The 14,612-nt window shown below is 51.8% G+C and overlaps 1 protein-coding gene across 2 annotated transcripts in view; it reads left to right on the top strand.

Moving 5' to 3' along the window:
• FAM193A (family with sequence similarity 193 member A) overlaps positions 1 to 14,612 on the top strand; it is a 100,225-nt gene that overhangs the window by 62,844 nt on the left and 22,769 nt on the right. For both annotated transcript variants that reach the window (XM_065877709.1, XM_065877708.1), the window contains exons 13-17: positions 8,351 to 8,549; positions 9,516 to 9,788; positions 11,342 to 11,615; positions 12,203 to 12,386; positions 13,418 to 13,648. In XM_065877709.1, the coding sequence (XP_065733781.1) occupies positions 8,351 to 8,549; positions 9,516 to 9,788; positions 11,342 to 11,615; positions 12,203 to 12,386; positions 13,418 to 13,648 (1,161 nt within the window). The remainder of the gene's footprint in view (positions 1 to 8,350; positions 8,550 to 9,515; positions 9,789 to 11,341; positions 11,616 to 12,202; positions 12,387 to 13,417; positions 13,649 to 14,612) is intronic.

Raw genomic sequence — 14,612 nt, 5'->3', positions numbered from 1 at the left:
TTTTTTAAACATCTTTATTGGGGTATAATTGCTTTACAATGGTGTGTTAGTTTCTGCTTTATAACAAAGTGAACAGTTATACATATACATACGTTCCCATATGTCTTCCCTCTTGCGTCTCCCACCCTCCCTATCCCACCCCTCCGGGCAGTCACAAAGCACCGAGCCGATATCCCTGTGCCATGCGGCTGCTTCCCACTAGCTATCTACCTTAACTACGTTTGTTAGTGTGTATATGTCCATGACTCTCTCCCGCCCTGTCACAGCTCACCCTTCCCCCTCCCCATATCCTCAAGTCCGTTCTCCAGTAGGTCTGCGTCTTTATTCCTGTCTTACCCCTAGGTTCTTCATGACATTTTTTTTTTCTTAAATTCCGTATATATGTGTTAGCATACGGTATTTGTCTTTTTCTTTCTGACTTACTTCACTCTGTATGATAGACTCTAGGTCTATCCACCTCATTACAAATAGCTCAATTTCGTTTCTTTTTATGGCTGAGTAATATTCCATTATATATATGTGCCACATCTTCTTTATCCATTCATCCGATGATGGGCACTTAGGTTGTTTCCATCTCCGGGCTATCGTAAATAGAGCCGCAATGAGCATTTTGGTACATGACTCTTTTTGAATTTTGGTTTTCTCAGGGTATATGCCCAGTAGTGGGATTGCTGGGTCATATGGTAGTTCTATTTGTAGTTTTTTAAGGAACCTCCATACTGTTCTCCATAGTGGCTGAACCAATTCACATTCCCACTGGCAGTGCAAGAGTGTTCCCTTTTCTCCACACCCTCTCCAGCATTTATTGTTTCTAGATTTTTTTTTTTTTTTTTTTTTTTGCGGTACATGGGCCTCTCACTGTTGTGGCCTCTCCCGTTGTGGAGCACAGGCTCCGGACGCGCAGGCTTAGCGGCCATGGCTCACGGGCCCAGCCGCTCTGTGGCATGTGGGATCTTCCCAGACCGGGGCACGAACCCGCGTCCCCTGCATCGGCAGGCGGACTCTCAACCACTGCGCCACCAGGGAAGCCCTGTTTCTAGATTTTTTGATGATGGCCATTCCACCATCTTTTGATTAGTGTTCCATGGTGTATCTCTCCCCTCCCACCACTTACAGTAGGTTTCTTGTAGACAGGTATCCTTGGATCTTGGGTTTTTTGGGAGGGGGGAAGGTTCTTGTTGTTTAATATACTGATAATCTCTGTATTTTCATTGGTGTATTTAGACCATTCACTTTTAAAGTGATTCTTTTACGTGTTAATAACAACCATGTTTGTAACTGTTTTCTATTTGTTATCAGAGGCTTCTTTTTCTGCCTTCTCCACTTTTTTTTTTTTTTTTTTTGCGGTACGCGGGCCTCTCACTGTTGGTGGCCTCTCCCGTTGCGGAGCACAGGCTCCGGACGCGCAGGCTCAGCAGCCATGGCTCACGGGCCCAGCCGCTCCGCGGCATGTGGGATCTTCCCAGACCGGGGCACAAACCCATGTCCCCTGCATCGGCAGGCGGACTCTCAACCACTGCGCCACCAGGGAAGCCCTCGGAGGTCTTTTTTGTGTGTGTGCGGTATGCGGGCCTCTCACTGCTGCGGCTTCTACCGTTGCGGAGCACAGGCTCCAGACGCGCACGCTCAGCGGCCATGGCTCACGGGCCCAGCCGCTCGGCGGCATGTGGGATCTTCCCAGACCGGGGCACGAACCCGTGTCCCCTGCATCGGCAGGCGGACTCAACCACTGCGCCACCAGGAAAGCCCTGCCTTCTCCACTTCTAATTGAGCACTTTCTGATTCCATTTTATCTCTTCTCTTAGTGTATTGATTATGCCTTTCTTTCAATTTTAGCAGTTGTATTAGAACATACATTTTAACTCATCTAAGTCCCTGTTCAGAGACCACTATTGTGCTTTCTGTGTAGCATAGGTACTTTTTAACAGATGATTCCCAATTCCTCCCTCCCATCCCTTGTGACATTGCTGTCATTATTTTCATTTATCCATATATTAAGCACCTAGTACACTGTTATTACTACTTCAAAGTTAGTTTTTAGATCAATTAATAATAAGAAAAATAAGAGATTTTATTTTACTTGTATTTATTCCTTCTCCATTGCTCTCCCTTTCTTTATGTAGATCCAAATTTCTGAGCTATATTATTTTCCTTCTGCCTAAAGAGAATCTTTTAACATTTCTCACAGGGCAGGTCTGCTGGAGATGAGCTCCCTCAGTTTTTGTTTGTCTGAGGAAGTCATTATTTCTCCTTCACTTTTGAAGGATAATTTCGCTGGATACAGAATTTTAGGTTGGTGGGGTTTTTTTTCTTTGAACACTTAAAACACAGTTAACTCCACTCTTCTTGCTTGCATGTTTTTAAATGAGATGTCCTCTGTGATTGCGTTCCTCGTTCTGTAGGTGCAGGGGTTTCTCACCCCACCCAACTCCACCCCCTTAGGCCGCTTTCAAGATTTTCTCATTGTCTTTGGTTTTCTGCAGTTTGAATGTGATATGCCCGGGTGTGGATTTTGCAGGCATCTGTTCTGTTTGGTGTCCTCCACGCTTCCTGGGTCTGTGGTTTGGTGCCTGTTGTGAGTTTGGGACGTTCTTGGCTGTTAGTCCTTCAGATGTCCCTCCTGCCTGTTCCACCTCTACTTCCAGACTCCAGGCACCACATTGAAATGTGTTCTGAAATTGCCCCACAGCTCTTGGACATTTTGTTCTACTTTTTTGGTCATTGTTGGTGGTGGTTTCTTCGGGGGTTCTCTTTGTTTGTTTAAATTCTTGTTTCTCTTTGCATTTCAGTTTGAAAAGTTTCTCCTGACCTATCTTGAAGCTCATTGAGTCTTTTCTTGGCTGTGTCCAGTCTACTGATTCTTAGTTTCTCTTACAGTGTTTTTTATTTCTAGCATTTCTTTTTGATTCTGTCTTAGAATCTCTCTGCCCATATTACCCATTTGTTCGTGCATGTTGTGTACGTTTCCCGTCAGAGCCCTCAGCGTATGAGTAATTTTAAATTCCCCGTCTGATGATTCTCAGCCACTTTATCTTGTTTGTATTCCCTCTTAACCGCTCTGCTGTCTCTCCCTGGACCTCTGGTTAGACCTTCTCATCCTGCACGTCACACCTGATGGTCTCTCCGTACCTGAAATGCATCTCCGTGTCTCTCAGTCTGTTCTGGGAACTTCTTTTGGATCAGTCTTCCAGTTAAGTGGTTCTCTATAATTGGGTCTAACCTGCCCCTTAAGTTTGAGTTTTTAATCCCACCTGTAATTCTTATTTCTAAGCTTTAATTTATTTATTTTTCAAATGTGTTAGAAACTTTTTATATTCTCTTGTTCCTTGCTCACTTTTTCTTTCATCTTTCCTCTCTTTAAGCATTTTACACACAGTTATTCTGTGTTTGAATGAAACCTTGAGGATCTGAATCTGTTTTTTATCATGAGATCATGTTTTGATCAGCAGGTGCTGAATAGGGGACGCTTCCTCAAGAGAGGGTTCGCATTTGCTGGTGCAAAGGTGCCAGCAGGGAGCTGACCCTCTGGGACCCTCCAGCTCCCCTTGTCTCCAGCTGTCCTTCCTCCCGTGGGACCACAGACCCATCCCCTCCTCATGGTGACGATGGCGCACACGTCCCCAGGGCAGCCATCCCTTCCCGCACCTGCACTGGGTCCTGTTTTTCTTGCCATGTTCTTGTCAGTTCTTTGTGGACCGTTTCCCTTGCTTTCTCCATAGCTCAGCCCTTTGTTACAAAAGTGCTCGGTGCCAGTTATCTGGGACGTCAAGCGAAGTGTCCCCCCTCACTGGAGCATACCCACCTGGGGAGGGAGAACTTGCGGCCTTGGAGACGAGCTCATGGGCCACACCTCCTGCTCCCCAGCAGAGCAGGCTCCCCTGCTGCGCGTGGCCCGGGAGCGGTGCTCGAGGCTTCCAGCTTTAAGTCCTGTGTCTTTTCCATCTGGAGACCCCATTAGGGAGGGCCTGGAGCTGAAGGTGGACACATGTCTTGAAGTCTCCACGGGAGCATAAGGGTTATTTGGAAACGGTCAGTGAGTTCAGTGCATTGAGCGGAGCCTGGTGATGTGACTCCCACGTGGCTGTGGGCCTGTGAACCTGTCACCTCCTCACCGGGTTACTTGTGTACAACCACTGCAGAAGTGTCTCATAAAGTTAAACGTGGTACAAGTGTAAGGTCAATTGGAATTCGAGGGAGAAAAATGCTGTGTGGAAAATAGGGTCATAAATAGATTGCCATCTGAGGGTCATGTTGTGACCTGTGATCTGCGTTTTATTTCAGAGGCAGAGTTCAGTTCTTCTGACGCTGAGAAACAGCGAAACAGAGGTGGGGCTCTTGCCTCTTCTCCTCTGGCAGGAGTACTGAAGAGCCTCTGAGAAGAAGTGCAGAGTAGAGGGGTCGTCACTCTCTTGTTCGCTGGGATATAAGTGGACCGTTTTGTTTGCACGCTGGGCGTCAGCGGCCTCTCCCGCCTGTGCTCAGTGGCTCAGCCTTGTGCTCTCTCGTCTCCGTGCTCATGGCGTCTGGGATGACATCTAGGTGTGAGACGGGCTGGGTCTTAGGTTCCTGCATAAACGCAGAGACGTGCGTGGTGAGGGCATCAGTTAGTGTGTGTGTCGGAGCTTCCACTGGAAGCAAAATTTTGCTTTTCCGTGAGTCAGTTCTGTCTCAAAGAGGAGAACAATTGAGAACTTCTGTTAATTGAAGCCATGTGGATTTGTGTAAAGATTGAAAGCAGTGTTCCAGTTTAATAGCGTTAGCCACATGTTGTGAGGCTGATTTGGTGCTTAAGTCGTTAGTGTTTTTTATGGAGGCGTGGCCCCAGAATGGTCTGGGTGACAGGTGCCTATTCTTTCCCTGAAGGAAACCCGTAGCTATGGAAGTTAGTAGGCGTCTTGTGCAGAAGCATTCGTACAAATACAGCTTGCTTGTTACAGACCCCTGCTCCCTTTGCTCTCTACAGCTGGGCCTCCTGTTTTGAGTAGACAGGCTTCTGAAGAGGTGTGTGAATCAGATGTATAGAATCGTTGACTTATGTCTCCAATATAACAGTTCCATGGCTACATCCCCTTATTCCGCCAAGTTAAATTCTGCCCATTTATTGAACATCCGGTATGTGCCAGGCCCTGTGCTACACGCTAGAAAAATAAAACTGGTTAGTCCTTGTGCTTGTTTTCAGAGACCTCGTGGTCTAAAGAGAAGACAAAAACACAGTCAAATTTGGAAACTCAAAATACTATGACGTACCTTAATAGGAATTGTAGATGCGGAGTAGGAAAGTAACACTGAAGGAGAACTCCCCGAGCCTGTGGGGTGGGTTTGCAGAGAGGTCATGCTCGGGTATCCAGAGTGCTGAAGGGTGACCAAAGGCCCTCTGGAAAGACGCAAGCGGCGGCTCCCGGCGGTCAGCCAGGCCTTCTCCGGGAGGAAGGAGCCAGCAGCGCTTGGCCATGCCCAGAGGGTCTCCGAAGTTCTTGAGTAGCTTCCGAACCCTCAACGTGCTTCTGCTGTTCCGAGCTGCTCCTCAGAGCTGACGTGGTGAGCAAGCGGCCGCTCCCCACCTGTCAGGCATGTCTGCCCCGAGCAGAAGGTCTTCAAGACGAAGAAACCTTCTTCCATTTGATCGTTAGTTTTCATCCGTCCCTTCTCAGCAGAGCAGCTCTTAGTTTGTCACTTCTTTGTGGAAACTGACGTCTGTTGAAATACAGGTTTCTTGTCCTCGCCCTTTGCCCCTGGGGCTGCTCCACCAGAACAGCCGGTCCAGGCTTCTGCTTTGGTCCTGGGCGTCCAGTCTAGCCCTGTTTCTTCCCACTTTCAAATCCCGAATCCGCTCCAGCCTCACCCTCCACCTTCGTCTCTCTGAGCCCGTCAGCAGGTGCGCTAGCTGCTCAGCGGCCCGAGCTGAGGGAGGGAAGCGGGGGCGGGGGTGGGGTGGGGGCCTGGCTCGTGTCTAGGGAGACCCACCTTAGCACTTGGGAAATGCCTCCTTTGGGCCCGGCCATACGCTAAACCCTTGACATGCACTGTCTGGTTTAATTCTTTCCGCGTCCCCTGGAGGTAGGTATTTCCAAATTACAGATGAGAAAACTAAAGCACAAAAAGATTGAGTAATTTGCCTGAGGTCACACAGCTAGTAAAGGGCGGGCTGGCCCTGAACCCCTCAGACTGGGCAGCCCGGACGTCCAGCTCCGTCACTGGCCACGCCTCCCAGGGGTGGAGCCAGAGGCAGCAGCTCTGACCTGAGCGCAGTCTCAGCTCAGACGTGGCCGGCCTGGAGCTCCCGAGCCCTCCCCTTCCTCCCCACCTGCCCCGCCAGCGCTCCAGCCCTCCCCGGCCCCTTACTAACTGCTCTCCGCGTCATCCTTGCCCCTCTGGCTCCTTCACCAGGTTGCCACAGATCCATGTTTCTAATCAGCTGACCAGACCGTCTCACCCTGCTACGTAGAAACCTCTGTGGCTTCCCAGCCCCTTCAGGACGGAAGTCACACGGGGTTGTCTCTGCTGTGGCCCCTGCAGCCTGTCAGGTGGTGGCACACTTGTCCCTGGACATTGGCCATCCCCGTGCTCTGACCCTTCCCTTCGACCCTCTGCCCAGCCAGGCCCTCAGGGTTCTGCCAGACCATCACCGCCCCTGGGAGTCATCCCCAAACCCTCCCACCTGAGCTCACAGCACTCACTGCTCATTCCTGTGTCCTCAGGGACGCTCCCAGCACAGACCTGCAGCTCCTCTGGGTGGGCCTGGGCACACACCTGCAGAGGGAAGGCCGTGTGCTGCATCAGCGAGATGCTGGGGGCGGCAGGGCCAGGATCCAGGCGGCCCCGTCCCCTTGCAGCTTATGTAACTCGAGGCAAGGCAGACGTTAAACCAATAGGTTAAAGATAAGTCTTGAATTATGACTGTGGTAAGTGCTGAGAGGGAAAACTAATGGACTTTAGTGTGTTTGATGGGAAGGCCCCCCGTGGTCTGGGTGCTGGGTGGTGAGAGCAAAGGCAGTGATGACTTCTCCAAGGATGTGACATCTAGGCTGTGGCCAGTAGGATAAATGCAAGTCAGCAAGGTCTGAGCTGAGATTAGGACCTCCTAGAAAGTGGACACAGTGTGAGCCAAGTTGTGGGTTAAGAAGTAGCTTGGAGTTTGAGGACCAAGGAAAGACCCGTGTGTCCAGGGGCTTCGTGAGCAGGAAGGACGGGGGCGGCCGGCCACGTTCAGGACTCCGGGTTTTACGTCAGAGCAGTGGGAGACCAGTGGCACAGCCGGAGTGCGGGAGTGACGCCCTCCTACTCACATTCCATGAGCCCACTCTGGCTGCGGTGGGGAAGACTGTTGCGGGTATGGGGGGCGGGGACAGGGGGACCAAGGGGAGGGAGGGCCCAGGACGTGTGCAGGGAAGCAGCTGACGGCCAGTCACCCCATAAATGTGTGGACCCAGCGCCCTCTCTTGGCACCTTCAGACAAGGGTCTTCCCCTCCCCGCCCCGGGGAGGGTGGGTTTAGAGCTCAATGTAGAATCCATCTTTTCTTCACACTTAACACTGCACTTTGTCCAAGTGTGAGGGAACAGTGTAAGAGCTGACCATTTTTATGAGTGATTCCAAAGTTGACTTTGCGGCCAGCAGGGGCTACTCTTCCTTGCGGTGCACGGTGATTTTTAAAATGTCAGATGAGAATAAACCACAGGAACAGATCTCGTGCAAATGGGCCTCATTTAAAATGAGACTAGGGGGCTTCCCTGGTGGCGCAGTGGTTAAGAATCCACCAACCAATGCAGGGGACATGGGTTCCATCCCTGGCCCGGGAAGATCCCACATGCTGTGGAGCAACTAAGCCCGTGCGCCACAACTACTGAGCCCACTCTAGAGCCCACGAGCCACAACTACTGAGCACACACGCCTAGAGCCTGTGCTCTGCAACGAGAGAAGCCACTGCGGTGAGAAGCCCGTGCACTGCAACGAAGAGTAGCCCCTGCTCGCCGCAACTAGAGAAAGGCCGCGCGCAGCGAGGAAGACCCAAGACAGCCAAAAATAAAAACAAATAAATAAATTTATTTAAAAAAATAAAATAAAATGTGACTAGGGAGGAATGTTAGAAGTCACTGAGTTGTCTAAAGTCTGTCTGATATATTCCTTGAGCATCAGTTGCTTTTAAAATCTACATCTGGTTCACATTTGCCCCGTCATGTACAGCCTCATAAATAATCAAGTAAGCCTCTGCAAGATGTGCGCCCCGGGACACCTGTTCACGGCAGGCGCACCCCACAAGGTTTCAGTAATGACTTGTCTGTTTGTAGTTTAACTACTTAGGTAAATAGAATATTAATTTTGATATATGATTAGAACATTTTTTTTTGTAGGCTTTACCGCCAGCACCTGTTCAGAATCACACAAATAAGCATCAGGTATTCAGTGCATCTCTTCAAGACCATATTTATCCGAGCTGTTTTGGGAACACTCCAGAGTGGAATAGCTCTAAATTTATAAGTCTTTGGGGATCAGAAGTGATGAATGATAAGAACTGGAATCCTGGCGCTTTCTTGCCAGATACAATTTCTGGTAAGGAACTCATTAAAACTTTCTTAAAGTTTAAAATGATCTGTGCTGAGTGGATTGCCCTCTCTGTTGCTGCAGTTCCCCAGTAGGGGCCCGGGCTGCTGCTTCCCCTCACCTCCACCTCTAGCAGGAGGCCCCTCGGCCCCTTCAGGCTGCTCCAGCCACCCGTGTCTGCCGCCCGCAGCGGAGCAAGGCTCTGGGCTTGGCGGCCCGTTGCCGGCACAGGAGCCGGACGGGCCTCGGACACCGGGTCTTTCCCGCCCCAGGGCTGCTGAGTGTCTTGGCTCCAGGGTGCAGTGTTGGGCCTTTGGTTCTTGAGCACTGGTGACCAGCAGACCTCGACCCGGTGCAGCAGGGTGGTGTGGCTTGAATGCTATGACTTACATTCCTTTTCTCTCTTTCTGCACTGACCCTACATGGGACCTGTCCCCTCTAACAAGCACCTTCCTCCTTGCGGCCTCAACTGCTGAGGTGCAGCTGTTTCTTCAGTGGCAGGGCAGGGCATGCCTGAAGAGGGGTTGGTACCTCTGCCTCATCTCTGTCTTCATGTGGTCAGAGCCCCTGGTGGTCCCACACCCCCGCCCCTGCATGTGCTCAGAACAGCAAGCTAGACTTGACATCTGGTCTGTGCTTAGAAAGGGTTTCTAACTGTGTGACCTTGGGCAAGTTGCTTAGCCTCTCTGAGCCTCAGTTTCTTCATCTTCAGGATAGGAATGATAGTACTAAGCTCAGAAAGTACTTTAAGACATTAAATAACTTTTGGAAAGCACCTAGCACAGGAATTGGCACATAGTAGGTGCTCAATAAATTTTTCTTCTGAGATGAAAACTAGTTGACTAGTGTCATCCCATTGGGATCCTAACTTCAGTAGCAGCCCCAGTGTTAATAGTTTATTCAGCAGATGTCCTTTAGGTTTTAGCTAAATGCTCTTTCTTTTAGAAGCCTTAATTTTCCCATTCTTCTCTGAAGGGAATGACATATTAGGGCCAACACTCTCAGAAACAAGACCTGAAGCTCTTCCACCTCCATCTAGCAATGAAACGCCTGCAGTTCCGGATAGTAAAGAGAAAAAAAATGCTGCGAAAAAGAAATGTTTGTACAATTTCCAAGATGCTTTTATGGAAGCAAACAAAGTTGTGATGGCCACGTCGTCAGCCACCTCCTCCGTGTCCTGCACGGCCACCACGGTGCAGTCGAGCAACAGCCAGTTCAGAGTGTCGTCCAAGAGACCGCCCTCCCTCGGTAAGGCCCACCAGCCCACAGGAACCCTCGGGGTGGGCGCTGCGTATTCGCTCCTTCTTCCTCAGCAGCTCTGTCATTCCCTTTCACTCGGCCTGGCCAGAGGTGTCAGTGTAATTAACACCTAAGAACGCTCATGCACAAAGAGCGTGTCCTCTAGGGCTCTGATGAGAACTTTACTGTCACACTGACACCCTCCAGGGCTTTGCCACACTGTGTCCTGCCTTTGCTCTCTGCGCTTCTTGTTCTGTGGTGGGGAGAGGTCTTTGCTTCCTGGACACGTGGAGGAATTTTTAGGCATCTGGAAGTAGAAGCCTCATGGAGAGTCAGCTGATGGGGCTGCTGACCAGCCCGAGATGCAGCCCCCGCTGCCGTGCAGGTCACTGGTGTGGAGGTGGTGTCGCTGTTACACTGCCCTGAGCACAGCGAAGAGGGGGCTTGAAAGCAAGGGGGGCAGTCAGAGACCAGTGGCAAATGTCAAAGGGACACGGGAGCCGGGTCAGAGAGACCTCACTAGCCAAAGTCAGGACCGTCTGAGCATCAGAAAGAATAAAGGAACGGATTGTAGCACGCAGCTAAAGTCGAGAATCCTTCGGGACGCTCAAAAGAGGGAGTCGGGTGGGAAGGTGTCTGGGTGGAAGCTCGCTGCCGACTACGTGTGCAAGACCGGTACAGATAGAAGGCCGCTCTGCAGCCAGCCGGTGACAGGGGGCCCGGTACGCGTCCTCATGGGCGTCAGGACGTTGGATCTCAGTTTGGGGAATGCAGTAGTGCCGGTGTCTGGGAGCAGCACCCACAGGTGACTGGCAGATTGCAAAGGGAAGATAAGGTGCCGACTGCCCCCCGCCCACCTGATCAGATGTAGCCTCACCGACAGCAGCAAACACGTTAGGTGCTTCCTGTGCAGTCAGATGGGAAGATCCAACGTAACCTTTGCAGGATTCATGCATAGAATATTTTCAGCTAAATCGGACATGAGACTGTAAATCCAGAATTGTGGACAGCTGGCCTCAACTCAAAAAATGTCAGTATTGTGGAAGGAAAAAAAGAAAGTTTAAAAGATGCTGGGTTCGGGGAAAAGCCGCAAAGGACTGTGGGAGAGGCCCGAAGTCTGGATGGGGTTGTACGTGAGATGAGAATGTCACCGCGAGGTTAACTGTCTGTAGTTGGCGCTGGTGTCGAGGTTTTACGGCAAAGCGTGCATGTTCTCAGGAGTCCAGGCTGGAATGTTTAGGATTGAGTGCAGCTTGTTTCCACATGTTAAGCCACCAATAATGTGTGTGTGTGTGTGTGTGTGTGTGTGTGTGTGTGTGTGTGTGTGAGAGAGAGAGAGAGAGAGAGACAGACAGAAAGTAAATATAACAAAATAGTAAATAGTCTTGAGTCTAGGTGAAGGGTGTATGGGTATTCTTTGTACTAGTCCTTCAAGTTTTCTATAGATTTGAACATTTTCAGACCAAAAGTTGGTTTAAAAAAAAAAAAGTTTTAACTTAGAGAAGCCTGAACGTCTGCCTGACCTTGGCCACTGGCAGTGACTCTGGCATCTCTGAACGCAGGTGACGTCTTTCACGGCATCAACAAGGAGGATCACAGGCACGGGGTGCCGGCGGCCCCGAGGAACAGCCCCACAGGTCTGGTGCCGCTTCCTGCCCTCCCTCCCGCCGCCCTCTCTCCAGCCTCCGCGCCTCACCTTGCCAGTCTCGCAGCCCCGTCCTTCCCCAAAACGGCCGCCACCTCTCCCGGGTTTGCGGATTCACGCAAGAGCTTCTGCCCTGCTCCCGTGGCCCCCACCACAGACGGCTCCATCAGCGCGCCTCCCAGCGTCTGCAGGTGAGCCCGGGCCGGCGGGGGAGGCCGGCGCGCTTCAGAATGGGTGCTGTGCGACCTAACCCTGCAGGACCGCCGGAGACACTCCGGCGCCCGGGGCCTCGCAGCTCACCAGCGGGGGACGACAGCGGGGAGGGGCGGGCTCTGGTCTCGGCGGTTCCGCAGAGCACAGGGCCACTGTGGGTCTGTGCGCAGACCACCGGCAGCAGCAGGGGGCCCGTGGGTGTTTTGAAGTCGTGTTTGTTACACACTGAGCAAAGGACAATGCAACGGACACTCGACAGCTTTCTTTAAAAAGTCAGTGTTCGTTACCTTTGAACTTGCCGCCACTCCCCCGCCCTGACATCCCCCAGGGTGAAATGGTGGTGGGAGGGACAGTGGAGAGGCCGTGTGTGTGCACCTGAGAAGCCCCTCTGGGTGTGCCCGCCGGCCTGCGCCTGTCCTGCCTGCGCGGCCCCTGGGTCGTGCAGGCCCTGCGCCTCGTTGGCGAGGGCAGGCTGGTTGGAAAGAACCGCCTCGGCCACCGCTCGCCATGCTCGCACCCCTTGAGGGCCAGGCTGCTTGCTGATGGGCCCTGCGCGGTTTTGCAGCGACCCCGACTGTGAAGGGCATCGCTGCGAGAACGGCGTCTACGACCCGCAGCAGGACGACGGAGACGAGACTGCGGATGAGGACAGCTGCTCCGAGCACAGCTCCAGCACCTCCACCTCCACCAACCAGAAGGAGGGCAAGTACTGTGACTGCTGCTACTGTGAGTTCTTCGGGCATGGCGGGGTAAGTGCCTTGGCCTCTCCTCTGCCGAGGGCCTCCCGGGTTGGGGGGGGGGGGCAGGTGCCAGAGAGCGCACTTAAGTGCGTAAAAGTAGTGTTTCGCCATGGGTGTTTGTAAATTGCGTGTTTAAATTAGAATTGTAAAATGTGCAAACTCCTTTGCAAGAATAGTGTACCAGGTTGAATTCAGGGTATGGTTACGCTGTGTGTAAAGCGTTATTTGCGAGCAAAATTAAAATCAAGATACTGTCTAAAACAGTGGTTCCACTTCTAGGTTGTAGTTGTTGTAAAGAAATAATGACACGTAGTTTTGAGTATTTCATCTCTGCATTTTTGCATTTGATTGGATAGGACCTACTAACTACCCAGGCGTGGGAACTGTTGAGTCCACACAGTGGACAGCCTGTACAGGCGGATTCCTCTTGCTCGACCGCACAGTTCGTTGGGGCACATCCACACTGTGTGGTGTGCCAGGACAGTCATTTCATCCGTACAAGCAGGTGTCAGCCGTGGTGTCTGGGGCTGGGCGGCGGGAAGAGCAGGGCCGGGAGCTGTTCTTTTTCTGCTTTAGTCTCTCCTCGTTTCCTCAGCTCATGCAGGTGTTTTTAGTAGTCAGTGAGAAGGCGTTTCGGCTCTGAAGAGGAAACCTGCGAGGGGATGGAAAAATGCTATAAACACATCTATTGATGTGAGAAGATAGTCACACCGTATTACATAAAAGTAGATCAGTTACAGCATGTATAATAGTTTCTTTTTTAGTTTAAAAATAACCATTTGTGTACATAGTTGTACATTCTCTGCCAGATGTTTTTGTGAATATGTAAAGCTTGACAGGTCAGTGCCAAAATACCTTTGGGTAATTAGTGATGAAAGGTTTTTCTTTTTCTCGCCATTTGTTTCTTCTATTTAGTTACTTTTCCTGATGAACATGTGTCACTTGAGCAATAAAAATTTCACTTTTAATGCTATGGTCTGAAATTTGGTATATTCAAAATCAGTAAAACTTGCATTTCGTCACGTTTCCGTTTGTCTTAGCCTCCCGCTGCGCCAACAAGTAGAAATTATGCAGAAATGAGGGAAAAGCTTCGTTTACGGCTGACCAAGAGGAAAGAAGAGCAACCTAAGAAAACGGATCAGCTCTCAGAAAGGGAGAGTGTGGTTGACCATCGAAGGGTGGAAGACTTGCTCCAGTTTATAAACAGCTCGGAGACCAAACCCGTGAGCAGCACCCGGGCCGCCAAGCGTGCACGGCATAAGCAGAGAAAGGTAAACAGGGTCTGCGCCAGGCGGCCTCCGGGGGGCCTCTGAGCTCGGGGCTGGGCCACAGCCCCCCAGTGTTGCTTTAAGAGCCCCTGACCGCCTGCCAGCCTGCGCTGGACGCTGCTTCAAGATGCAGGTTGTATTTTCAGGCCGTGGAGCCCCCTCCTGTGCCAGGGGTTTGTTAATGGCTCTAAAACAGGCCTCCGGTTCTTGTGCTGGCCAGCGTCGGGGCAGCAGCAGCCCCTCCGCCTCTTGTCTGTCAACGGAACTTCTTTCCCAGGAAAGCAGAGGAAGCAGCCCTGGCTGTCGAGTCCGGGGCACTGTGGGCTTCTGGAGACTGGGGCTGAAGAAGTGCCTTTGACCCGAGGCTGGTACAGGGCCCCGAGCGGCCCCACTGGCGGAGGGGGATCGGGGGTACCGCTCAAAGGAGGGTCTGCACGTGGCAGTGACGTCGAGAGTAAGGAGGCCACCACACCGTTAGGGCAGGGGCAGCCGCGACAGCAAGTAGCTGCCGAGACTGGCCAGGCTGGCCCAGTGGTGAGCTGCGGCCGGACCCGAGCGTGGTCTCAACGCGTGAGCGTGATGCGCAGGCTGTGCCGCTAGGCGAGAAATGGTATCCGTTACTTCCTGCGACGTTGAAAGTGATGGGAACAGCATCTCCTCTAGGGCTTCCTCCCCCCCCCACGCCAGTTCTTTTGGAGGTTCTTCCCGGTTTCAGCTCCCTGAAGGTGTCAGGCTCCACGAGCCCGCCTCAGCAGGCAGGTGTGGGCTGTGCCCAGAGGGGACTCGTCAGGACCACAGGGCTCTGACTGTAGGATGGGTTGCTTTGGGAGGGCGTCAGGCCCCTGTGAAGGAGGAGACATGCCCACAGTGGACCCAGGGTCGGGCCACTTGTCGTGTGGTGTTGCTTCCACCTTAGTTGCCGTGACTCTTAAGGTAGCTGTGATTGAACTGAGTGGATTCACTGCCG

This window comes from Phocoena phocoena, chromosome 5, assembly GCF_963924675.1.
Source record: "Phocoena phocoena chromosome 5, mPhoPho1.1, whole genome shotgun sequence".
In the NCBI taxonomy this organism is placed as follows: Eukaryota; Metazoa; Chordata; class Mammalia; order Artiodactyla; family Phocoenidae; genus Phocoena; species Phocoena phocoena.
This window is presented reverse-complemented; position numbering and strand designations above follow the sequence as displayed.